The sequence below is a fragment of the Mustela lutreola genome, chromosome 7 (assembly GCF_030435805.1).
Source record: "Mustela lutreola isolate mMusLut2 chromosome 7, mMusLut2.pri, whole genome shotgun sequence".
In the NCBI taxonomy this organism is placed as follows: Eukaryota; Metazoa; Chordata; class Mammalia; order Carnivora; family Mustelidae; genus Mustela; species Mustela lutreola.
In genome coordinates this window covers 35,932,730-35,958,377 of record NC_081296.1, presented here as the reverse complement: position 1 = coordinate 35,958,377, position 25,648 = coordinate 35,932,730, and the positions used below count along the sequence as shown (strand labels likewise).

The following is a 25,648-nucleotide window of genomic DNA, read 5'->3' as shown; positions in this document are numbered from 1 at the left end:
GTCTGGAGGAGGGAGGGGGTGGGGAGCAGGGCCAGCCAGCCTCTCAGGCCCTCTCTACCCTACCCTCATCCATATTCCTCTGCAAACAGGCGGGGTGCTAGGGAGCCCCTGCCTGGTGGCCAGCCGCCCCTTTGTTAGTCTTAGCTAACAAGCTGTTTATGGGTGCGACATGACACCTGCTTCCTTTTTTATAACTTCAATAATTTATGGGCATATTAGTGGCCAGGCGGCCGCCCTGGGTCCCAGCCAGACGGGACAGGGCGATGCAGCCGGGTGCCTCTGCCGATGTTTACTCTCTCCCACCATCAATTATTAAGGAGCTAGCCTTCATTTTTGCACATAATTACATGCACCGTGATGGTTCGAACTCCCCTGCTCTTAGTCCCTCTGGAGCAGGGCCCAGCCTGCCCTATAGGGCTGAGCCGGTGCAGGGGTCCAGCTGTCTGTCCTCACCATCCAGGGGTCAGGCCTCTGTACCTGCTGTTCTCTCTGCTCAGACACCACCTCCCACACTCCATTGGTTGGCTCCTACTTAGCCTCTGGATTTCCACCTCCCAGAGATCCATCCTGACTCCTGTGCATGAGTCTTCCCACGCTCTCCTCGTCCCTGTGCATCGCAGTCCATTAAGTCTTGCACACTAGACTGCGGGCTCTTTGGGGCCCAGAGAAAGCTGTATCGAATATTTGTTGAGTGAAGGAATGAATGGATGGGTAGATGGACGGATGGATGGATGGATCTCCCACCTCCCTCGCCACCAGTGAGCCCACTGAAACACCTGCCCCTTCCCCTCCAGGAAACCCGTCTTGGTTGCTCCCACCACACACCTCTTTCTCCCCAAAACTCCTCCAAATTCTTCTTGGCTGGGTTGGAATCCCCAAAGGACAGCAAAGCCTGGACCCTCCATCTGTGCCCCCAGCACCAGACAGAGGGCAGGTCAGAATGGAGGGAGGGCCAGTTATGATAATCTCAGCTCTGCTATGTGACCTGGGGAGGCTGCTGGTCGTTTCTTCATTGGCCGTATTGATCGTGGAAGGGGGCGCCTGGAGATGACAACGGTCCCTACTTTGCTGGGTGGGGTTGAGGCTTACGTGACATGGTTTATAAAAGCACCGAATGCAAAGCCAAATGTGTCATAGGTGCCCAAACAATACTCTTAACCTCAACCATCGTCTGTCTGGGAAATGAGTCAATGAATTGAACAGAATTGTGTTGAATTGAATCCTCTTAATCACACCTTCTCTTGTCCACGCCTCCTTGTATGGCCTGAGGTTGGCTCATGGGAGCTCTACAAATATTCCAGAAGGATGAATCAAGACTCCCAGCATCTCAAATCACACCTAGGAAGGGGGAAGAGGGCCAGTCCCTCCTGTGCTACCGAAGAATAGACTGAGGTCCGGGAGGTATTGTGGCCTCCCCCGAGAGCGTGGCAGAGTAAGGTACCTAGCCTTGGCCTGCCACTGGACTTGAAGGTCCAGGAAGTTCTCCCTGGAAACCCTGTGCCTCAAAGTCCTCCTCTATAAGAAGAGAGAATAATAGAATAGACCCATGGGATTGTTGAGAGGACAAAATGTGTTGTTTAGAACTGTGGAGCCTACTCACAGTGAGCCCCTCAGAGTGTGGGGTTCAGGGTAGGCCTGCCTCTAACTCTTCCCTTTTCACTCTGTCCAGCAGGAGCACTCCCCTGGAATCGGTACTGGTCATTCTTATGCATGTTTTTAGACTTTGTATATGTAGGTATCCGTGCACAATTTATAAGGTTCAGGGCTTGCTTTTAGACTTATACTGGTGGTACCATCTTATATGTAGTTTTGGTTCTTTTTTCTCCCTTGACCTTGTGTTTGTGGGATCACCCAGCTGATGCATGGAGCTCCAGCGTGTCCCTCTTCAGGGCTGTGTGATCATGTGCTCTGTGTTTATACATCGTTCTAGTGATGGGCATGCAAGGTGTCTCCGGTTCCTCACTAGAACAGATGTTTTCCTGCCAAGTTGCTATGCCATTTCTTACCCTGACCAGCAGCAGGCACCTGGCCTGCGTTATCTCAGCCATGCTGGGAGAAAGACATTTTTTGCCCATCTCACAGATGGAGTATGTATGAGTTAGTTATGGCTGCATAACAAATCACCCTGAAACTTAGTGGCTTGAAAAGACAAATTTGTGTTATCTTACAGGTTCTGTATGTGAGGCTTAGTGGGAGGCGTCTGGTTCCAGGTCTCTCACAAGGTTACCGTCAGGCGTTAGCCAGAGCCTCAGGCATCTCAAGGCTTGGACTGGGCAGGGTCTGGGTCCACGTTTGCTCCTGTGGGTATTGGCAGGTGTCAGGGCCTCACGGGGTGCTGGTTAGACATCAGTTCCCTTCCATGTGGGCTTCTCAACAGGGCGGCTAATAATAATACTGCATCTGCTCTGAGTTATAGTGAACAAGCAAGTGATGGAGAGAGAGTCCCCAAGATGAAAGCTCATCTCTGATAGCCTATCGGATTCTCTCTGTTAGAAGAGATTCCATTAGTCCGGCCCACGCTCAAGGGGAGGGGATTGCACGCAGTGGGTTAGATGCCAGAAAGTAGGGACCCATTGGGAGTCATCTTTGGGAGCTGCCTATCCCAGGGCAACTAAGGCTCAGAGACTTTGTCGGGGTCACACAGCGCTTAGAGATAGAGCCAGAACTGGAACTCAGGACTGCTCAGCAATAAGGCTAGACACCTTCCGAGCTTCCACACGCTGCCTTTGACTTAATAACAGGTTCCGACTTAAGTTAATAAACAAGACTGCTGCACAACGGAACTCAAGACAAGCGCTTAATGAATGGATTTGCTAATAGTGCTGCCTGTTTGCACACATTAGCTCAAGTGCCCCCTGACATGATCCGTGGGGACAGCCGAGCCCAGGCTCTCAGGAGAAGCTGCTCTGCCAAGCCTGGAGCCCAGATTCCCAAAGAGCCAGGGAGTGGTCCCTTTTTACAAATTGCCTTTTATATTTGCTTCTTTGTTTTTGCTCTCAGTTTAATCATCTGGATGTTTTTGTGGTTTCAGAGGGTCGTTTTTAGTGGAGTGCACACTTCTTAGATATTAACTGCAAGGTCAGGAATGTCAGGAGGGACTTTGGGGTGGGCAGGGCTGACAAGCCCCTTCACAGGCCCCAGACAGATTCCCTGCCTCTCATCTCTTATGGATGCAGGAACCAGGCACCCAACCCAGCAGGACTGTGTGGTCGGGCTGAGTAAGGGCTCCTGCCCTGGGTCCTCCAGGAGCCTTTTGGTTCCCCCCAGTTCTCAGTGTGATTCCAAGTAGTGGAGGCTGCTGCCTACGTTGCTGCTAGTTAAGGGAATGTCACGGATGCTGGAACGTTTCCAGTGGAGGCGTGGGTGACCAAGGCCCCAAGATAAGGGGAAGTGAGAGTTGAGGACTTGAGTGTCCCTGTCCCCATGGCCTGGACCTCCCTCCTCCGGGGGAAACCTACTGGTCCTTCCTGATTAGTGAATTTCAGTTGAGTTTAATTTGTACACATCAGCCGCTCTGGAATCAGGGCTGTGGGCTCTGCAGAAACCAGAGGAGACACAAGATCAATCCCTGCCTTCAGCATGTTCCTGATTCTTGAAGAACTTAGTCGAGGCTTGGAACACTGAAAGGAACCTTAGAGTCAACCCCTGTCTTTACAGAGGAAGGGCTGGGTGGGGGGACAGGGAACAGAGAACAAACATAACAGTATAATAACCATTTATCAAGCACCTACTGTGTGCCTGCATTTATCAAGCACCTATCGTGCGCCAGGCCCAGCATCAAGTATTGGAGATATATGTATGTGTGTGTGTGTGTGTGTGTGTGTGTGTGTGTATTTTTAAAGTCATAAGATCCTCACATCATCCCCCATGAAACAGGTTCTACTTATATTCCATCTTCCAAAGGAGGACACCGAGGCCCAGAGAGGTAACCAAGGATACAGAGTAGGAGACTGAGGTGCTCAGAGTAGGCTTCTGGAAAGAGGGGGCCACACAGAGCCCTGAATTGAAAGGGAAGAGGGGAAGGGTGGGAGAAAATGGATTGAGAGTCTGAGAAAGCTGTCAGTGACAAGACATGCCTGAGCTGGGGGTTGCTAGGTAAGAGGACACCCCAAGGAAGTGGTGGTGGCTTTCTGCTCTTCTGCCCTTGGAGTCTTGGCCTCAGCTTTGGCCACAGTGGTGTCCCTCCATGTTGATCAGCATATCTCCACATGTGCTATGTGCAGGGTTCCTTTGAGCTGAGCCCTGGTGTCCTTCCCTGGGCAGTCTGCCCCATGCAGGATGGTGGAGGCCAGGAGCCAGGGTGCATGTGGATGAGTGTCTTTTCCCTTACAGGTTCCTGAGCCCGACCCTCTTTAACAAGCCTTACTGGGACCCTGGCATCCCCAAGTCCCTTCTGGCTCAAGGAGGGGCTTCCGAGGGGGCAAGAAGGTTCTAACCCTGGCCACAGCTCCAGGCCCACCTCCTACAGGGACTTCTCTGCCAGCCCCTTCAGAAGCCCCCCATCTCCTGCCCTCCTCCACAGCTTCACCAGTGCAGGGCCCTGACCTATGGATTTTCTGCCACGTGCTGATCCACTTCACTCCAGCCAGAGTCTTTCCAACTTCATTATACCCACAGCCTCAGCAGCCCCATCATAGAGGGCTGCTGTAGCCAGAGGTGAGTATGGGGCTTCTGCCGCTCCTGGAGGCTACAATGCCCCCAGCTCCCAGGCTTCAGCCTCCTAGGAACCCAGAAGCCTTGAAGGAGCCCCCTCTTGGCTATCTAGGTGGGGGTACACGCCCCATCCCAACCAAGCCCTTATTGCCTGGCTGGGGCAATTTCCCCAGGGAGGGGCAGCGGCCCCTCAATGTCACACAGCAAGTTATTCAGAGCACTCAGAATCAAATTTGCAGTGTCAGTTGGAACATGGGGTCCACTAGCTCCACAGGGACCTCCTGCTGGATCCTGGCTCCAACCTGCTCCCCACCCCTGCTCCATGCCCCATGTGGCCTGCCCAGCTCCCTCCCCCACCTCCCAGCCCCTGCTCTCCGTTTTTCTTGCTAATTAGAGGTCTCAGCCATGACTCCAATGTCCCAGCCATTTTAGAGCTGTCATTAATTTCAAGTGGCTTCAGAAATAATCATCATCGTAAAACCCTGCGGGCTGCTGGGCTGGAAGCAGGCACAGAGCAGGAACATGGGTAGCCCTGCGTGTGCCACCCATTCCTTCCTGGGCCCCGGGGGGTCTGGCCCCTCTTCCTGCACCCTCAGCCGCCCAGAGTTGGGGGGAGCGCAGGGCTTGGGCTGGGACATCAGACGCACCCTGAGCTTCAAAGTCCAGCTCTGCTTCTTACACAGTGAACTTGGACAAGATACCAGCTCTCCCCAGAGCCTCAGTTTTTCATCTGTGCAGTAGGAGAGTGCCAGCCTCTCTGCTTTGCTGTTCTCACTCAGGCCACTGCAGGCTGGCTGCTGCTTCTGGCCATCAGCTCCTGCTTTATTGGGACTTGCTAAGTTTTCAGTCTGAAGCCAGGATCTGCTATGTGCCCTCCAGTGAGATAGGTGGGTTGAGGCCTGCTCTTGGGAGCTCCTAGTCTGAGGACAGAGAGAGAGGAGACTGGGGGCTTGCTTCTAAGGCCATTTTAGTATGGGGAGGGGAGACAGGAATAGAAGAGAATGGCCTTAGTTTGCTCTTGAAGCACCCTTGGAAACCCGGCAGAGGGGACACCAGGCAGGGGGACCAGCAAGGATTGAGGCTTGAAAGTGTGGGTGAACATTCTTCAGCTGTAGCTCAAGTGTACAACCCCCTGGTTGTGTCATTTAAGACTTGGGCCAGGCCCCTCCAAGGTTTCACATTCTCCTTGGCTCTGGGATCCCTGAGAGGCTTCTGCTGGGGCCCACCCCACCAGCTGGATTGAGAGATGCCCGTTTCATAGCTTATGCAGAGACATCTGACTGGGGAGGACGCAGTGACAGGCCTCCTCACCTTTTTATGGGGTCTTGGAATAACGGGGCCAACACTCTCACCAGATCCAGGCTGGACCCTCAAAAAGGCCTTTTCTCTAACTTCTTCCCCCAACTCCTCCCCAACCCCATTGTTTTCATTGGTGAAGTAAGATAAGGGAGTCATTTCTTCTGGAGAGACAGGCAAGGAGGAACGGCCTGGATACTGTATAATGGAGAAATAAAGCTGCGGGGCAGTTCCTCCCAGACAGGGCTCTTTGGTCATCCCTGCTGCCTCAAGGCGCAGAGAGATAATTGTGGGCCCCAGAAGGCGCCACGGACTTCCTTAAGCAGCATCTGGGGTTTGGCAGTGGGCTCTCCCCCATTTCTCCTTCGAGATCACTGAGGCTGGGAGCAGGTGAGTCGGGGGCGGAGATGCCGTGGCCGCGCGGTGCCTGCGTCAGTCGCCGCACCAGGAATAGCCCCCGCCCCCGCCCCCGCCCCCCAGCGGGTCTGCGCGCCCGCCGGGCGCCTGGCGGAGCCTTTACGCAGGAGCTGGGGAGCGTCTATTCCTGTCGGGCTGGTGGGAGGAGGCGGCGCGGGAGGGCGGGAGCTCACGGGTAACTCACCAGCAGCCGGGGTGGGGGAGCTGGGGAGTCTGGGAAGGGGGTCCAGGCAGCAGAGAGTTGAGGGACCAGGGAACCGCCTGCGCTGGGCTCTTGAAAGGGACGAGGACACCTGTGCCGCCTCCCCTCTTCCCCGCCCACCTGTAAGTCCCTCTGCCAAGCCTGCCCCCTACTGGTTTACTCAGCCCTGGAAGCCGATTCAAATTCCCATTCCAGGCTTTAGGTGCTGTGTGACCACGGGCAAGCCATGTAATCTCTCTGAGTCTCGGGTTCCTTCTCTCCGTCACGGGAGAACAACAGCGCCTCCTCAGAGGTTTGTTGGAGGATGAAGGTAGAGTGCACAGCAACAGCATCCGCACCTGCTGGGAGGGGCTCCAGCTAGGCCTAGGATAAGGATGGACACAGGGGACGGTTTTCCAGGCAGGACTGTCCAGACCAGTGATGTGGCAGCGAGACAGAGAAGTACCCAGAATCTGTTTCGCTGGAGCAGAGGGTCTGTGCAACTCTTTGGGCTGTGTGTGTGAGACTGAACAGTGGAGATGGGAGATGGTGTTGGGGGTCTGGGGAGACTGGTGGCCCCACCATGCCAGGCAGGTATCTGCAATGAATGTCAGGCAGGCTCTTTTGGGCAGGGGGGGGGGGTCGGGGGTGGGAGCAGGATCCCGGGGTTTGTCTCCGAGACCGAGGGGCCTTGGGCTAGTCTCCTCTTCCCCAGCCTCAGCTTCCTTCTTTGCCTGCCAGAACCCCTACGCCTGTGGGCTCCCGGTGGCAGGGGGCTAATGTGCTAATGGGATGCGCTCTCAATAGTCGGGAAGGGTTGGACGTGCCAGGTGGTGTCAGCACTGATGCTTATTCTAATCATACTAACTTAGTGTTAAAGGGCATCTGGCTTACAGGAGATGAAGGGACATAGAAGGAGATGAGATGGTAAGGGCGGTAGTCCATTCTGCACCCTAAGACACCCGGGCCAGTGGATCCACTGCATCGGCTGACTAAGGAGGATCAGAGAGATCGCTTTCTCTAGACCCATCTAAGTGCGTGGCTCTAGCTCAGGATCCTCTGGATCCCTGGTATCTAAGTGAGGGACAGCGATGCCCAGACTGAGGCTCTGCACTGCCCTCTGCTGGTGTGTGGGTGCCGTGCCCGTGGCCAGAGCCGGCCGTAGCGGCCTGCTGCCCTCTGCTGGACTGGAAGCCGGGTTGGGCGGGGACCCGGGCTGCAAAGGGCGGGGCAAGACCCCGCTTAGGGTAAAGCCGTGGAGCTGGCGGGGCTTCCTCTCGACATCCCTCCACCCAACCCCAGCTTCCCTCTTTACCTGCCTGTCCCCAAGACCGCCAGGGCGTGGGCCCTACTGAGATTTGCGTACATTTGGAGAAGAGGGGCAGGACAGAGGCTCCGGGTCTTACCCTTCCCACGCCGTCCTCCAAACAACCCTGGCTGGGTGGGGAGCCTTGCCCGTTCACGTGCGTGTGTCCGTCCACACGGCTGTGTGCAGTGACCCTCGTTAACACGTGTGAACACATTCATGTGCACACGCATGTGGCCACACAAGAGGGTGCGTGCCCACTCAGGGAGGACCGTAGCCCGGACTCCCCTGGGTCGAGCTGGCCCGGGATTCGCCCGGAGCCCGGGACTCGGAGGGGCGCGGCCGGTGCGGGGCTGGCGCTCCCCCGCGCCGGCTCCGGCATGAGCCTGGCGCGCCCCTCGCCTGCGTCCCCCACTGCCAGTTTCACTGCCCCATCGGTGCAGGGCAGTGGTTGGGGCGCTCTTCGCTCTCCGCCCCCTCCGCTGGAAGAAAACGAGCCCCCCGCCTCACCTCCCCCCTCCTTGGTTTTGCGGCCGCGCCTTCTCCTCCCCCGCCCGGCACCCGCCGCTCCTCGCTCCCTCTCTCGCTCCCTCCCTCCCTCGGTCCCTCCTCCCTCCCCGGCTCACTCCTCGCTCCTCGCTCCTCGCGCTCCCTCCCCGCGCCGCGGCAGAGCGCGGAGCCCGGGCGGGAGCCGGTGCGGGAGCCGGAGCGGGCGACCGGCGACAGCGCAGGCGGCAGCGGCGGCGGCGGGTCCCGGCCCCGGCCCCGGGAGCGCGCGGAGTCCCCACCCGCGCCGCTCCGGCCCCTCTCCCGCCGCGGGGCTCCGAGCAGCATGCGGGGCCGCTGCCTGCCGGCCTCAGCCCTGGCCCCGGCCCCGGCCCCGCTGCGGAGCGCGCCCGGCCTCGACCCCGGCCCCAGCGGCAGAGGCGGCGGCGGCGGCGGCGGCGGCTCCAGGGCGGCCCGGGGCGCAGAACCAGGCTCGCCGAGCCCGCGTCGCGCGTCCTAAGCGCGCCCGCCCCTCCGCCCGCCGGGGCCGCGGCCTCCCGCCTTCCCACTCCCGCACCCTTGCCCCGGCCCGGGTTCGGCTCCCACCCGCGTGGGGCAGACAGACGGACAGACAGCCCCGCGAGGGCGCGCGGACTGCCGGGCGGAGGTGTCGAACAGGGAGGAGGCGACGGAGGAGGGGGCTGGGCAGGGGCTGAAGCCCGGCGAGGAAGACATGCGATTGGTGACCGAGCTGAGCGGACGGACGGTGCGCCCGAGATGCAGGTGAGCCCGGCGGCCGAGGCCCAGCCCCGAGCGGGCAGCCCCGCGGCGAGCTCCCGTGAGGGCCGCCGTTGGCCCGGCTGCGCCCTCCTGGGGCTGCAGGGCACCCCGGCGCCACCCAGATTTCCCTTTGGGGGCGCAGATCTGACCCTCCTCAAGCCACAGAAATGAAGATTCTTTCTTCCCCGTTCCTCCCACCCCACCAAATTCCAGGTTGGCTAGCTGGGACGGGTAGCTGTGGAGGAGCACCTGCTAGGGTCCCAGTCTTGCTGGCCCCCCCTCCCCGTGCCCCTTCCTGTTCTGAGCACTATTCATCCTGGAGGGTAAGCCTCTGGCTCAGCGGGTGGCTGCACCTCTCCACAGATCCCGGATCCCCCCAGGCAGCCCTGGCCAGCAGCAGGCACCAGCTAGCTGGCGGATGCCGGTTTGGGACCAGTTTTCTCCACAGCCTCCAGCCTGGGCAGCAGCTCCCTCCCCTAAAAGGGAGCAGCCCCTTTCCTGTTCGGGCCCAGCAAGAGGGAGGAAAAGGAAAATGGGAAGTGGGGAGAGTGCAGAGGAGGGAGTTGGGGTTATGGAGGACTCAGGAACCTTTTAGGGGCTTCCCTTTGTCTGTCTTCAGCTTGGGTTTCTCACCTCCTCCTGCCCCACTTTTCATTCTTAGGCAGCCGGTGGGAGGTGGGAACCAGCTGAGAAAAGGGAGGTGAAGAAGACGCGTCCTGTTCTCGCTCCCCACCCTCTGTGAGGTGGCTGAGCACCCCCCCCCCCAGACGTTTCCCTCCAGGTGGCTTCCAGTTTGGGGAGGGGTGGGGCCAAGCCCGGTGGGCTCTTCCCTCCCTGTTCCTACCCTGGGTCCCAGCCCAGCCCCATGCAGCCCTGGTTATGCTCTAGTTAAGCTGGAGGCATCCCCTTTGTTCTCCCAGGTCCTGGTCTCAGGGTGGGGGAGAAGGGGCATGTGGGAGGTGCCCTGGGAGTGCAGGAATGCCCTAAGATGGGGATCAGTACCATCTGGATGAGCCCCTTCCTGGCCAGCCCAGCCCACCTTCAGTCCTCCTCTGCTTGGCTTGGGCAGCCTGAGGGTGCGATGTCCAGCCTGGCTCAGGGCTCTGGGCTCAGCCCTGCCAACAGCTCTTACACTGGTGCCTCCCATGCCCGGGGAGCTGTGAGCCTGGGGCCCCCAGGCTTTGCCGCTTTGCTGCCTGGGGCTTCCCCACATCCAGCAAGGAGCATGGGTGAGGGAAGAGAGGGTCACCAGTTCCCAGACCCTTTGTCCTTGTGTGGGACCTGGTCTGCTGGGACAGCTTGCCTGCTTTTTCCCCACGGCCTGAGGCAGGAGGGAGAGGATAACGTGGCAGAGGGGTGAGGCCAAGAACTCCCTGGAACCCAGGTAGGGACTCCTGGCAGCACCCGGATGCCCCTATGGGAGGGGTGCTTAGCAAAGGGGAGGACAGGCCCCCTGTGACGGTGCTTGCTGCCTCTGTCCCGTCCCCCTGCCAGTTTAATTTTGAGATGGGCCTTAGATAGGGCTTGGTCAAGGCTGCAGTGTCCCCCAGGGCCTGGAGTTAGAGAAGGTCCTCATTCCAAGGGGCCAGATTTTGGGGGATAGGTGTGTGTTCAAAACCCAAGAATCTTGGCTTGTGGGCAGAGGGCCCTGTGTGCCTGGAGGGAAGCAGAGAGACTACTCTGCCCCTTGCGGTAGTCCTCTTTGATTCTAGTGGTCAGCGCTCCCTCCCTTGCCTCTGAGCACCCACATTGCCCTTTACTAGTTACTGTTCTCTAAAACTCAGAATTTCAGACACACACACACACACAACCAAAAAAAACAAATGAAAAAGACCCCAAATCCTCTCGTGTGTGTGGGTCTTTGTTCAGCCTAAAGCCAGACAGGTAGCAGGGATGGCTCATCTGGTCCTGTCTACTGGTGCCTATTGGAGCAAACAGCTGGAGGATCACAATGGGGCCGAGAGTGCATTCCTTTGGAGAAGGGAGGCACCATAGTGATTTAAACAGGGTCCCATGGAGGAATGAGGCACTGTATCAGCTGGTCCCGTGGGGCTTGTAAAAGGCGAGGGAGGGGAGGCAGCAGACAATGGTGATTTCAAAGTCAGAGCCTTAGCCTGCTAGCCAGGGTCTCTTGGTCCTGCTGTCCACCGTGTGGCACTCGGAGGACAGATGGAGCCTTCCAGATGCAGGGTCTCCTGTCTGTTTTGCCCTGGACTATGCCCTCTTGGGGCTCCCATGGATTGCCTTGAATGTTCAACCCTGGGCAGTCATATACCCACCCACTGAGCCCCCCTGCTTAGCCCTCAGGATAGGGAAGACACTGGGAGGTACCAGGGAGCAGCTATTGGCTGGTGGCAAGGACTGCTTGGAAGGGACATGAAGTCCTCCACCTGTATGGTTAGACAGAGCTAGATGATGTCAAGGGCGCCCAGGCAGTACACTTAGTAGCCCACCCGAACTCAGAGAAGGGTGGGACTTATTTGGGGGAGGTTGAGGTCACCAGAGGTCCTCCAGAAAGAGAGAGACACGAGTAGGTCCTGAGGTGGTAGCAGACTTTGCAGACACATAGAAAACCGGGGATTCCAGAATTGGGAGGGTTCTTTGTAGAAAGAGTATGGTAAGGCAAGTTCATTTCCAAATGCATCTGAGGCATTCTTGATACTGACCTTTGTTTATGCGTTGAATGAATGAGTGAATGAATGAATGAATGTATGTCCTTGGGTGCTGTGGGTCCAGGAGAGCCGTGCTGATGATGACAGTCTCCTCCTCATGTGTACTTGATTCATTTGATGTCACTTTATAGTGAACTTGTTGAGTGTGGACCCTGGAGCCAGATGCCTGGGTTCAGACCTCAGCTCCACCTCTGCTGAATTTCTTAATCTTGCCAGGCCTCAGTCTTCTTATCCATAAAGTAAGGCTAGCAAGGGTATTTACCTCTAGGGCCAGCAGGAGGATTAAGTATGCTTATATATGCAAAGCATTTAGAACAGTGCTTAGTACACAGTAAGCTCTCAAGAAATGCTAGCTATTCATAATTTATATCGGTGATGTGTTCTCAGTCTTTTCCCTGTAGCTGGTACAGAGATTTGATGTTTATAGCTGAGAAAAGGGAGAGAGCCAGAGAGGTGGAATGACTTGTCCCAAGTCCCCAGCTGATAAGCTTGATCTAGAATGCCTTCTGCCTGACCCCTGGGGCTCAGGGCTCGCTCATCTGGGCATGACCTGGTAACTGATTAATGTATTTAGCATTAGGGATAATAAATTGTTACAAATACAACAACACTACTTCCTAAGCCGAACACTAGGGCTCTAACAATGGTGTCCATCTTCCATGGGCTTCCTCACTTGATTCCTTGGTCTCTTTCTCTGAGGCAGCCACTCTCCTAATTACCTAGTTAGCATTCCCTTGCCTCTTTATTTTATTTTATTAAAAAGATTTTTATTTATTTATTTATTTGACAGAGAGCACAAGTAGGCAGAGAGGCAGGCAGAGAAGAAGGGAGGAAGCAGGCTCCCTGCTGAGCAGAGAGCCTGATGTGGGGCTCAATCCCAGGACCCTGGGATCATGACCTGAGCCGAAGGCAGAGGCTTTAACCCACTGAGCCACCCAGGCGCCCCTCCCTTGCCTTTTTAAAACCATGTATTTTAGTATATAGGAATTGTTCAGTTTGGGTTACTTTCAAACTTTGAAAAAGAGCATGAAACCGGATGCAGCCGTCTGGAATTTGCTTCCCCACCCCCCCCCCCAACTTCATATTCCTAAACTTCGTCTATATTGTTGCAAATAATGGTAGATGTAGTTCATTTGTTTGCACTGGTGTGTAATGTGCCCCCATTTGAATCTACCCCCATGGATTGATCGTTCTTCTCTGTGGGTCGTTCCCCTTTTGGTTCTCACAAACAATGCTGCCAGGAGCCGCCTTGTCCAGTCTCCTGAGCACGCAGAGTGTCTCTGGAGCACACGGTTGGGAGCGGAATTGCTGGGCCCTAAGGCATGGGCATATTCAGCTGTCCTCGAAAATGTGGTGACGTGTCTTCCAGATTAGTTGGACCACTTATGCCCTGCAGTTGGAAAAAAGTGTCCCCAGTGCTCCCCACCCTCGCCAGCGCTCGGTGTGGTCAGCCATCTTGGTTTTTACCAATTGGTTGAGAGTAAAACTGTGTTACGTTATGGTCTTGCTGTGCATTTTCAGAAAATGGGGGCCAAGATGGTCTGTAGCCAATGTGTAACAGGTGCTTAGGGAGCGATTTTCCCCTTTGTCCCTCAGAGTTCCCCAGTTAGTGGGGCTGCTGTCTCTATAAGCTCTGGGCTCAGGGATGGGTAAGGGCACTCAGAAGGACTCCCCAGGGAACGGGGGGGGGGGGGTGTGAAGGAGGAGCAAAGAGAGCTTAAGTCCTGCACAGGACCCCAGGGGGTTCTGTGTTCACCCCGAGGATGGGCAGGGGCAGTCCTGGCTTGGCAGAGGGAGAGTGATTGTCCCCCCTGAAAACCCTTTCTCCACACCCTGGGGTCTGGCCTGGCGTTAGGCACTGGGGAGTACTTCATAAGAGTTTGGTGAGCTGGAAACCAAATCTGGATGAAAAAAGGTATCTTTGTTCTTCCTTCATTCCCATCTCCTTGGGGAGTCCTCCCTGATTACTCTTGCCCACGGAGAGAGTGAGGGGGATGGCTGAGCAAGGTGGCTCCTGAGTGGCAGCAAGTTCCCCTCAGGGGGCCCTCAAGCCCCCTGTGTCCTCACAGTGGCCGAGAAGCTCAGTGCTGGTGAGGTGATTTGGAGCCGCTCCCTCCGCCAGCCTGGTGCCCCAAGGATTGATTCTGGGGCCGCTCTCCCCTCCCGGACCTGGGCCCCTGGAGCTGGTTAGAGAAGAGCAACAGGGCTGGCGGAATAATTATGCCTATTTCATGTGACACCCAAATTGATTGCCGCCAGGGTGACATTACCAGGGCATTGTTCCTTGTCTCCAACCTCTTATTACATGTTATTAGGGTGTGTGGTGTGTGTGTGTTTTTCTATTTTTTCCCCCTTTCAGGGAATTAATCTCTCTCTGCTCCGCTCTACAGAGAACCTGCCTGTGGCTCTGGGAGGGGGCGGGGCCCGTGGGCCTGCAGGCTTCCTTTGCCTGACCCAGCCCCAGGAGGGCTGTAGACGGAGCTTGGGGGGGTGGGGGAGTGGCCATCTCAAGTCCCTTTACGTGGGTGTGAGATGGGGGTGTCTCAGAGCTGAGAGGGGCTGCTGAGGTGCCTATGGGAGCAGAGGGCTTTCCCGTTGGTGTCTCGGGTTGCTTTTGTCTTGGGGCACACTACTCACCCACTGCTACGTAGCCAGGTCTTCCATCCTGGGCTGTCTGGTCTTCCATTTGAGTCCTCACACTGAGCTGAATTGGGCCTCCCGTGCATTTTGATGCCACCCTCTTGGGCTGCACCAGGCTCTTTGCCCTCTATGCCTTGGGACACCTCTTAGAGGTTTGCCTATGCCCAAGCCTGGGCTTCTCATGAGCATCCAGCCGGGCGAAGGGGTCCTCGGTTCCTGAGCAGAACAGAGCACTCCCCAGCCCCATCTGAGCAGAGAGGCTCGCTACCTCTTGGTTTGATCTCGGTGTACAGGTTGGGAAAATGGGTTTTGGTGAGGGGTTGGCCAAGATTCACTGGAGCAGAGAGCACTTTGAATAGTCAGTGGTGGTAGAAAGGCATTTTTATTTATAGCTTGCCCATGCTCTAAAAAAAACTCACTGGACCTTGGTTTGGGATGTACTGGGGGTTGTTTTTCAATCTTTTCACCTTTTTGAGGCATTAGTAATGCAAAGCTTCTCTTGACCCTGATCTACCCCCACCACGGGGTCCTGGCGCTACGCTGGGGAGAGAAGAGGGGTGGAGGCTGGGTTCTTCTGAGGCCGTGGCCCTGAGATGCCATTGGACCTAGGACAAGTCCTTGATGCTCTCAGGCCTCACTTCCCTCACTTGTGTGTGTGTGGGGGGTGTCTCTAGGGTTACCTGGCCTCTGGAGTGAGACGATCTCGGGGACTGTGGGGAGGTAAACTAGTGTCTTGAGCCTCAGTGTCCTCATCCACAAAGTAGGTACATGGTGAGGGTTGCTGGGGTCATTCCCAAAGCACTCTGTGTGTTCGATCCCAATATCTCTTTCCTTCCTTCTCTTTGAACTCTCTGCCCCCAGCCCCTAGAGGGCACTGGCCTCCCCTTCCCTGAGGAGTTTTGAGCCTTGAGACAGGAAGCCACTTGCCCACACAGTCCTACAGCTCAGCAGGCCCTTGAAACTGAATCAGAGAAAGGCAGCATAGTGTGCAGGAGCGGTCAGACAGCCTCAGGTTAAGCCACCAAGTCCCGTCCCATCCTGCGATCCATCACTGTGTGATTCATGGCAGGCTGCCCTACCTCTCTGTGCCTCCGTTTTTTCATCTGTAAAACGGGGATCATAGTACCAACCTAATAAGATTGTTGTGAAGAGGAAAGAAGCTCATGTTTGAGTTCATAGCCTACTCGCCATGTGACCTTGAGCAAGTTACAGAACCTCTTTGTGACCTTGATTGAGCAACTTACAGAACCTTTTTCGTTTTGTGCTTCTCTATTTTCTATCTGCAAAATGGAAATAATGACACAACCTACCTCCACACGCTGTGGTGGGAGAGATAAAGTTTTGTATGTAAACTGCTCAGAATCATGCCTGGCACATGAAAGGCTCTTGTCTTCATCCTGTTGATCAAGTCTCGGGCCTTCCAGCGCCCCTGCTGGTTTCACCGCTGCCTGCTCCCTGCCCTGGGCCTCTGAGGCCATGAGCTCCTCTTCTTTCAGGCTCAAGGCTGATGGCCTACCAGGGTGGGGGTTGGCTGGTGTCCCCGCCTCCAAAGCCTGAGATGGGCCTACCTAAGCTGTTCCCAAGACAGAGGAACCCTGAGGACTGGGCCAGCCAGGAAGGGAAGAGGGGATCTGCCAGGCACCTCCCAAGATGGCCTGGGTGGCAGATGAAGCCAGAGACCTTCAGCGGTTTCTTCTTGCCCCTGTGAGCCTGGGGTGGTGTTTAGGAGCCCGGGAAAGGTGGGAAAGGAGAGGTAGTGGGTAGGGACATGGGTTTTCCTTGAGCCTCCTCAGGTCACCGTATGGGTGCTTGCCTAGCCCTCCTCAATTCTGGGACAGCTCCAAGCCAAGGAGGGATGCTTTCTCCTCGGGTGGGCTCAGCACAGACAATTAGGAACTTTCCTAGAACCGGTGGCTCCCTTCCACCCTTCCCAGGACAGCTCCTAGCTTCCCAGCTGGGCTCTTCCCTCAGAACAAGACTGTGGAGGGGCCATCAGGGCCCAGAGTGGTCCAGGGTTCACCCAAGGTCACACAGCAGGGCAGGTGTGCAGTGAGCCCCGACTGGAGCCTTGGCGTGGGACCTGTGGGCCCAGTGCCCTTTGCTCCCTGAGATGTGGCTTCCTCTGGGCCTTGCCCTACCCCAGCCTTACCAAGCTGGCCACTCCTGGAGGCCAGAGCCTATATATAGAAGCCTTTAAACACTAAGATGCTTTGACAATTAAAATTCATAATTTATCCTGAAAATGGCTTGGAGCTGTGGGCTGGCCGGAAGGCCGGCAGCTCCTGAGAGCAGCTGTGCTCCCGTGGAGTGGGCTGTGGGGAGGGTAGGGGCATCCCACCCTCAGAGGCAAGGGGTGGGTGCTTGCCCAGGACCCCATAGGGGCAGCTGCCCAGTGAGCGGGCAGGTAGTCACACCGGGCCCAGCCAGCAACCTCGAACCTGGTGCGGCCAAGAGCCCAGCTGAGCACTATGGAAAGAAGCTTGAGTTTCCAAGCACAATGGAGGCTCTGGGCCAGTGGAGTGGTGAGAGGAGGGACAGCAGACCCATACACCCACAAGGGCCACCCTCCCCTGTGCGCGCAGCACACACGCATGTACACACACACACACACACACACACACACGCCCTGAGGGCCCCAAGAACTCTGCCAGAACCAAGAGCAAGAGGAAAATAAAGAATTATACACGACAAAGGACATGACCTCAATTTTCTTCCAGGTTGATTTTTTTTGTCCCCGTCCGTGGGGCGGTGGGGGGAGGGGTGGGTGTGCAGCTGAAGGAAGAGGACAAGGGAGAGGACAGGCCAAGGCAGGCCGAGCAGCCGGGGAGGAGACAGACGGAGGCTGCCGAGGCTGCTCTGCTGTCGCCCACTGGCCATACAGGCTGGATTTCTCTGGCGGGAGCCCAGCCAGAGCACCCGACCCTTCCTTTCAGGATTCTCTGCCCTCCCACATTCCCTGTGCCAGGAGGCAACCCCGGCCCAATTAGGCTGGCCTGGGACTGAGTTTGCCCCATTAGCAGTTCACGCCTGCAACCATTATCAGCCATTCACACCTCAGCAGGGATTAGCCCTGGAAAGCCAGAATGGAGTAGCTTTAGAAGGAGCCCCAACTGGTCAGGATTTGAAGAGAAGCAATTAGAAGTCCCTGGATGCTCCCACCCCGCCCCACCCCCACGCACACACCTTAGTTTGCACCATTCCGTCCCTCAACAATGCCCCCCCCTTCTCTTCTTGGCCTGTGGAGCCTGAGCTCAGGGGACGCCTCCTCCTCCTCCAGGAAGCTCTCTGAAGAGCCTAGCCTAGGAGGGGCTGTTCTCAGGAGCTGCCCAGCCTTGGTTTGACTGGCTCTCCTGCCCCTTTGAAGATGGGCATGGTTCCATCAGCCCCAGCCCTCCTCTGGGGGCTCCTAATTTGGGAGACACAAAGGGGAGGCCCCAGGAACTGTGAAACCCCCGACGGGGACAAGGGAGCAAGGCAAACACAGCAGATCCCCCTCAGAGATCCAGAGGGGGCATTCAGAGGGGTGATCCCTTCTCGAGCTGGATTCTGCAAGCTGAGTGGGAGGTCTCTGGGCCTGTGGTGGGCAGCCAGCTGGCACTGCGGGAGAAAGGCCCCGACCTGGGGTGACTGTAGAGGGCTTCCTAGGCAGACCTCACTCCATCCCCACATCCACCCCGCTCCCTGCCACTGACACACTTCATTTCAGGAAAGGGATCCCGGGGGGGGGGGGGGAGGTAGGGGGGGCGCCATGTCCTGGAACTGAAGGCCAAGAAGGGACCTCAGGTAGGCAGGTGGAGACTTGGGGACAGGGCAAGTCACGAGGACTCTGCCTGTTCCCTGGTCACCTTGCAGGAGTGCCTTCCCCTTCCTGAGCAATCAGCCCTCCTGGATGGGATGGGTTCAGGCCAGGATGTGGTAACAGGCCCTATGGTGGGTACTTGAGTCTGCGGGCCAAGCTCACTCCCTCTCTGCCCCCTGCCTCCCAACCTGGGCCGCCCCTACGGGCCTGCTGCCCCGGGTACCTTCTCTGCCTCTCTCCTCCTCCCTTTTTTTCTTTCCTGTGTGCCCGCCCCCCCCCCCCCCCCCCGCTGCTGTGTATCTTTTCTTCTCTATTTCTGTCAACCCTCCTCTCTCCAGCTTATTTCGGGGGTGGGGGGTGGGCAGAGCTGGATAGGGCTGCAGGCAGACCCCCTCGGCCCCCTCCTCAAGCCAGCCATCCCTCCTCACTCTCCCCTGCTGCAGACACGGAGCCCGACAAGACAGGGCGTGATGGTGCACGCCTCATTGCCACATGGGGCAACAGCCTACTGCAGGCATTCAGGTCCCACAGCTGGGCTACCCCCCAGAGGCCCTGGGCCCCCAGCCATGGCAGCGGGTGCCTCCCTGCCCAGGACCCCTCGCTTGTGTGTGCTGGGGAGCCCTGTGCTCCCTGCGGAATGCTGAGTGGGAACACCATGAAATATCGATACTGTAAACCTAAAATAACTAACCCTTCGTGCTGCACCCGAACTAGGTGAGACACTAGCAGAGACCGTGGCGGCAGGCACTAGAGGAAAAATTTAGTGTGTCCAACACACGCAGTTGAGGAAAGGCTTTTGTGGGGTTTGGGGAGGCAGGGTGCCTGCTTATCCGAGGACAGGTACCTGCCTTGGCCTCTGGGCCCTCACCCACTGCCCTGATGCTCCCCGCTGGCCAACCATGTGTCCACAAGGATTCACAGCTGGGAGCTCTCGAAGCATGCAAGCTGACCAGGAGGAATGGAGCTCTGCTGCCCCTCTAATTTTGTGCCTAGGCTGAAGGCAAATGAATTCCCTTTTGGAAGCCTGGGTTCTCATGTGTAAATGGTTAAAAAATAAATACCTCTTTTGAGACGGAGTGACCCCTGGCCTCCCTCCCTAAGTCCACTCACAGGGGATACCCTGTCCCTTCTGTCCCCATCGGCCACCTGTCTCATCCTGAGCCCCACAGGGCACAGCCCATGGTGAGGTCTTTCTCATAGATCCTTCCAGCCCCAGTGGAGCTACAGTTTGGAGCCCGAGACCCCGCTCCTCTTCACCCCTAACCAGGTTTGAGAATGTTGAGTTTCTAGCTGGAGGAAGTCAACTTCTGCTGTGGGCTCTCTCAGGGGGCCTGGAATCCACCCCTCATTGCACATTGGAGGAAGAAGACCAGAGAGGGCAGGCCTTGCCTGAGGTCACACAGCAGTGTGGCCGGTGTGGGGAGCAACGGAACCAAGCAGCTAGGACCTGGCACAGGAGTGAGAGTGTGGTGGTGGAGGCGGCCCTCTGCACGCAGGTCTGACCGCACAGCCTCCTGCGCCATTCGGGCACTGGGAGGACCCAGGCTGCCATGGGGTCTGAACACTGTGTCCCGGGCATGGATCTCCCTCTGCCTGCCCACCTGCCTGCCTTTGATGTTTATTCCAATTTTTAAACTCTTGCCCTTGTGGAAAGCCCTTCAGGGGGCAGGGATTCGAAACAAAACGCTGATTAAAGTGCATAAAACACTTATCCTTTGCAGTTGCAGGAATAACCAGCAGGATTCACGGTGCTGGGAAGGCAGGAACAGCTCATTGCCCGCTCAGCAGCTCTGGTGTCCCCCGCAGACACAACCCTGGCACCGCCCCTAGATGACAGGGACTCCATGGTGGGGGATGGTTAGACTGGGAGACTCAGCCTGTGTGTGGTGCTCCTGCTGTGCCGGCTTGGGCAGGCCTCTTAAACTCTCCAGGCCTCAGTTTCCCCTCCTTTCAGGAAAGCCACATGTAAAAGATGAGGGGTGAAGCAGTCTGCAGGCCATGCCCTCCTCAAGCTGTGTTGGTCCTGGGGTGCATTGCCTTTTGTTCTGCAGGGGGTCAGGGTGAGGTGGGGGGCGGAGGGCAGCCAGGCGAGGCCATGCCAGTCAGCTTTTCCATTAACAGGTTTGAATTCCCCAGGTCTCTCACTGCTCACTCAGAGGTCCCTCAACCCCTGCAGAAAACTCCTGTGTATGCTCTGTCTGTCCAAGAACATCACGGGGGGCTGTTCTGTGAGGCAGGAGCTGCCATGACTGACCCAGCATCGAACACACAGGTGCAGTGGCAAGTGCTGAGGCTTTGGAACATATTTCCCTCTTCATTCAGGTTGTCAGGAAGCTCACCCCTTTTGTCATTACGCCGGACTGGGTGGTAGTCTTCCCTTACTGGCCTGCCTTATCTTTTTATCGACTTATGACCTAATATTTTCTGTCAGTTGGTTCAAGTGATTTTTACAGGCATGTGCTGTACAGGAGTCGCAAAATATCTCTACTAGTAAGTGTAAGATGCTTCGCTGTTCCAGAAGAAAGATGAGTTCTGACTGTGTAGGTTACAGATGGCTTCATGGAGGAGGTGGCCTTTGGGAAAGGAGGTCACAAAGGCCACTGGGCCAGGAGGCTGGAAAAGGTCTCCAGAAGGATAAGGCGGGTAGGGACACCTGGGTGGGTACATGTAATAGGCAGGCTGGTAGGAGATACAGATGGGGGTCTGGTAAGGCAAGGTGGTGGTGGCTTTGAAAGCCTCATTCTGGTGTGTGTGTGAGGGTTTCCCAACATCTCAGGTGAGCTGTACCCTGGCCACCCCCGCTCTCCATCCCTGGCCCCCTCTCCAGCAACCCCCACCTTGCCCACCAGCCCAGCTCTGAGCTGGGCGCCCCAAGTCCTGTTTAGCTCTCCAGGTCCCCAGCCTCACACCCCAGCCTCACACCCACGCCGGCCCCAGCTGCCGGCCCAATTACTTATTGATCGCCTGTCAGGATGTTTGCTTTTCTGGTGGGTCACTGGAGCGTGTGTGACTGTGGAAAATGGCCTGGTGGGGGTGGGGTGGGGGAGGATGAACCAGAGTCTAGAGAGAGGATGAGAGAGAGGCAGGGGCTGTGGACAAAGCCGCTGGGGATAACAAAACCTCTAAGATTCCATAACGTGTCAGTGACACCCAGGTCCCCCTCTGGTTAATCAGTCACTTAGTCTGTCACCAACCAGGGAGCACCTGTCAGACCTGGGAGAGACTGCTGGAGCCCTGGAAGGTGTGTGGCTTGTCTCACAGAGCAGAACTCTGGTCCCACATCCACCCCCCTCTGCAGGCTGGAGCCACAAGCTCTTTGAGCCCCCGTTGCCTGAAGGGGTGCTGAGTGATAAGACCTGTGACCTTGAGAGCAGGTGCTCTGTACCAGTGTAGAAGGGGGACTGGGAGAGCTAAGGGAGAGATGTGGGAACCCTCCCCACCTAGGCTTCCCCTTCCTGTACAGAACGCCCCCGGGCACCATGCGAGTGGAGTATGTGAACAGGCAGCCATCATCGGGCTCTGGTTCAGCCCCTTAAAACCATCTGGCCCACCCTCAGGAGTTTGGAGAAGTCCACACTCGCCCTCCTAGCCCCCTCCTTGCCCTGCTGGGGCAGTTTCCCAGGCAGTGGAATGGAGGAGGGACAGAGGAGATGGGGCGGTAGTCTGGGCGTAAATGGGAACAAGTCACCTCTCAGGGCGGCTGGCAGAGAGTCATGGAGGGGCTAGCTCCTGCACACCTCTTGCCTACTCCTCCTGTAGCCTGTGCTCAAGCCAGGCCCCTCTCCTGGTGCCATTATCCTTGTCACGGGAACCCAAACCCTGCATGTTTCTCAGGGCCCAACTGTAACAAGCCTTGCATCGTCAGTGCCTCAGTGGGGACTGGGTCTCCAGCTGCCAGCCTGCGGCGGCCCGTGGTGGGCCCTGACGGCCCCCACCTCAGACCTGCAGCTGCCCAGAACCCTGGCTCTAGGAGGAGCGAGATCCTGAGAGACAAGGTCTGGTGGTCCTTCATCTCCCCGCATCTCCCATGGAACGGTCAGAAAAATTTTCTTGGAGCAGTGGTCATTAAATCAGACTGTGAAGATGGGGTTTCAACAGGCAGGGGAAGAAACAACTGCAGGGGCCAAGACCAGGAGCACTCATTCACTGGGCCCTGAGCCCTGGGCTCAGGAGTCTGGGTGGGTCACGGCAGACCTGGAGGAAGCGGAGAGTCAGAGAGACTCCACGGCAAGGCATCAGGGCAGAATTCCAGCATTCTGGGACTTTCCGTGTGGAAAGCCCACTGGGGAGCAGATTCATGACAAACTGGGTTTGCTGATATCCCGGGGCTCTTGGGCTGGGGGCTTAGCTGCAGTGCGGGCAAGGAGGGTTCCGAGGTGTCGGGGCTTGGGGAAGTTCAGGCTGAGGGTGGCCCCCAGCAGCTTCTGGAGCCCTGGCCTGGCAGGCCGGGGACCAGACACACTCCTCCGCTCCTCCGCAGGCTGTTCCCAGAGGCTTCAGCCTTTGAGCCCCTTTGATTCCCTGTGTGAGCCCTGAGGGCAACTCAGCAGGTCTGGCTTTATCCCTGATGAGCACCAGGGGAAGCTGAGGCTCAGGGTGTGCGGCTGGGTACGGGGTGCCTGCCTGCGAGACATAAAATATAAAGGAGGTGGACACCGCCTAGATTGCCCATACCAGGCTCCTCTGAGACGACCATGCCCCTTCCGTGCACTCCCACCCCAATCCCAGTAATCCTGGGGAGTTCCTCCGGGAGGGCTCTGGGCAGGGTAAGTTGCACGGAGGACGCAGCATGGGGTGGTGGGAGGCTCTCTGGCCCAGGCATCTGGACCTCACCGTGGGGTCCCAGGCAACGCCCCCCCAGCCCTGTGGCAGGGACCCCTCCCCCCCAAACAGGGCAGGAGGGCCCAGCTCGGGGCTGGCCCAAACACCATCCTCTAACCATGCCCTCTGTCCTGTGCTTGCTCCTGGCTGCAGGTGAGCGAGAGGATGCTGGCGGGGGGCGCGAGGAGCATGCCCAGCCCCCTCCTGGCCTGCTGGCAGCCCATCCTCCTGCTGGTCCTGGGCTCAGTGCTGTCAGGCTCAGCCACCGGCTGCCCGCCACGCTGCGAGTGTTCGGCACAGGACCGCGCGGTGCTCTGCCACCGCAAACGCTTCGTGGCAGTCCCCGAGGGCATCCCCACCGAGACCCGCCTGCTGGACCTGGGCAAGAACCGCATCAAGACGCTCAACCAGGACGAGTTCGCCAGCTTCCCGCACCTGGAAGAGCTGGAGCTCAACGAGAACATCGTGAGCGCCGTGGAGCCCGGCGCCTTCAACAACCTCTTCAGCCTTCGGACGCTGGGGCTGCGCAGCAACCGGCTGAAGCTCATCCCGCTGGGCGTGTTCACGGGCCTCAGCAACCTGACCAAGCTGGACATCAGCGAGAACAAGATCGTCATCCTGCTGGACTACATGTTCCAGGACCTGTACAACCTCAAGTCGCTGGAGGTGGGCGACAACGACCTCGTCTACATCTCTCACCGCGCCTTCAGCGGCCTCAACAGCCTGGAGCGGCTGACGCTGGAGAAGTGTAACCTGACCTCCATCCCCACAGAGGCGCTGTCACACCTGCACAGTCTCATTGTCCTCCGGCTCCGGCATCTCAGCATCAATGCCATCCGGGACTACTCCTTCAAGAGGCTGTACCGGCTCAAGGTCTTAGAGATCTCGCACTGGCCCTACCTGGACACCATGACCCCCAACTGCCTCTATGGCCTCAACCTGACCTCCCTGTCCATCACACACTGCAACCTGACCTCCGTGCCCTACCTGGCTGTGCGCCACCTGGTCTATCTCCGCTTCCTCAACCTCTCCTACAACCCCATCAGCGCCATCGAGGGCTCCATGTTGCATGAGCTGCTGCGGCTGCAGGAGCTCCAGCTGGTGGGTGGGCAGCTGGCCGTCGTGGAGCCCTATGCCTTCCGCGGCCTCAACTATCTGCGTGTGCTCAACGTCTCGGGCAACCAGCTGACGACTCTGGAGGAGTCGGCCTTCCACTCGGTGGGTAACCTGGAGACGCTCATCCTGGACTCCAACCCGCTGGCCTGTGACTGTCGGCTGCTGTGGGTCTTCCGGCGCCGCTGGCGGCTCAACTTCAACCGGCAGCAGCCCACGTGTGCCACGCCCGAGTTCGTCCAGGGCAAGGAGTTCAAGGACTTCCCTGACGTGCTTCTGCCCAACTACTTCACCTGCCGCCGCGCCCGCATCCGGGACCGCAAAGCCCAGCAGGTGTTCGTGGACGAGGGCCACACGGTGCAGTTTGTGTGCAGGGCGGATGGTGACCCGCCACCTGCCATCCTCTGGCTGTCGCCCCGCAAGCACCTGGTCTCGGCCAAGAGCAACGGGCGGCTCACCGTCTTTCCCGACGGCACGCTGGAGGTGCGCTACGCCCAGGTGCAGGACAACGGCACATACCTGTGCATCGCAGCCAACGCTGGGGGCAACGACTCCATGCCCGCCCACCTGCACGTGCGCAGCTACTCGCCCGACTGGCCCCATCAGCCCAACAAGACCTTCGCTTTCATCTCCAACCAGCCGGGCGAGGGAGAGGCCAACAGCACCCGAGCCACCGTGCCTTTCCCCTTCGACATCAAGACCCTCATCATCGCCACCACCATGGGCTTCATCTCCTTCCTGGGTGTCGTCCTCTTCTGCCTGGTGCTGCTGTTCCTCTGGAGCCGGGGCAAGGGCAACACGAAGCACAACATCGAGATCGAGTACGTGCCCCGCAAGTCGGACGCGGGTATCAGCTCTGCTGATGCACCCCGCAAGTTCAACATGAAGATGATCTGAGGATGGGGCAGGGGGGCAGGGACCCCCGGGGCAGGCCGGGCAGGGGAAGGGGCCTGGCTGCTGTGCTCGCTCCTTGGGCCTTCCCGCCTCCCCTCCCCGCCCAGGCCCTCCACACACACATACACACACACACACACACACACACACACCGCTGTTCCCTGCGGCTCCCCTCCTCCTCCCCCTCCGCCGGCACTCACCACTTGCCCTCTGCCTACCAGGACCTCCGCAGGCCAGGCCTGGGGACCCCACCTGCACAGGGGCACACGTTGACAGACTGGAGTCGGAAGCCGACAGACCGACACGTGGCACAGTCAATAATTCAATTAAAAAAAAAAGTTACGAACTTCCTCTGTAACTTGGGTTTCAATAATTATGGATTTTTATGAAAACTTGAAATAATAAAAAGAGAAAAAAAACTATTTCCTATAGCTAGTCGGAATGCAAACTTTTGACGTCCTGATTGCTCCAGGGCCCTCTTCCAACTTAGTTTCTTGTTTTTCTCTTCCTCCTCCTCCCCCCCTTTCTCCTCCTCTTCCTCCTTTCTCTTCTCTTCCCCTATGGGGAGGGATCACTCAGGAAAACAGGAA

The 25,648-nt window shown here is 57.6% G+C and overlaps 1 protein-coding gene across 7 annotated transcripts in view; it reads left to right on the top strand.

Annotated features, from left to right (window-relative positions):
• LINGO1 (leucine rich repeat and Ig domain containing 1) overlaps positions 1-25,181 on the top strand; it is a 190,382-nt gene extending 165,201 nt beyond the window's left edge. For 6 of the 7 annotated variants that reach the window (XM_059180316.1, XM_059180317.1, XM_059180312.1 and 3 more), the window contains one exon: positions 23,205-25,181. In XM_059180316.1, the coding sequence (XP_059036299.1) occupies positions 23,217-25,061 (1,845 nt within the window). In that variant the 5' untranslated portion in view covers positions 23,205-23,216 and the 3' untranslated portion in view covers positions 25,062-25,181. Of the gene's footprint in view, positions 1-8,543; positions 9,123-23,204 lie in introns of those variants that run through there. The other variant, XM_059180311.1, reaches the window with a different exon arrangement.
• The last annotated feature ends 467 nt before the right edge of the window (positions 25,182-25,648 follow it).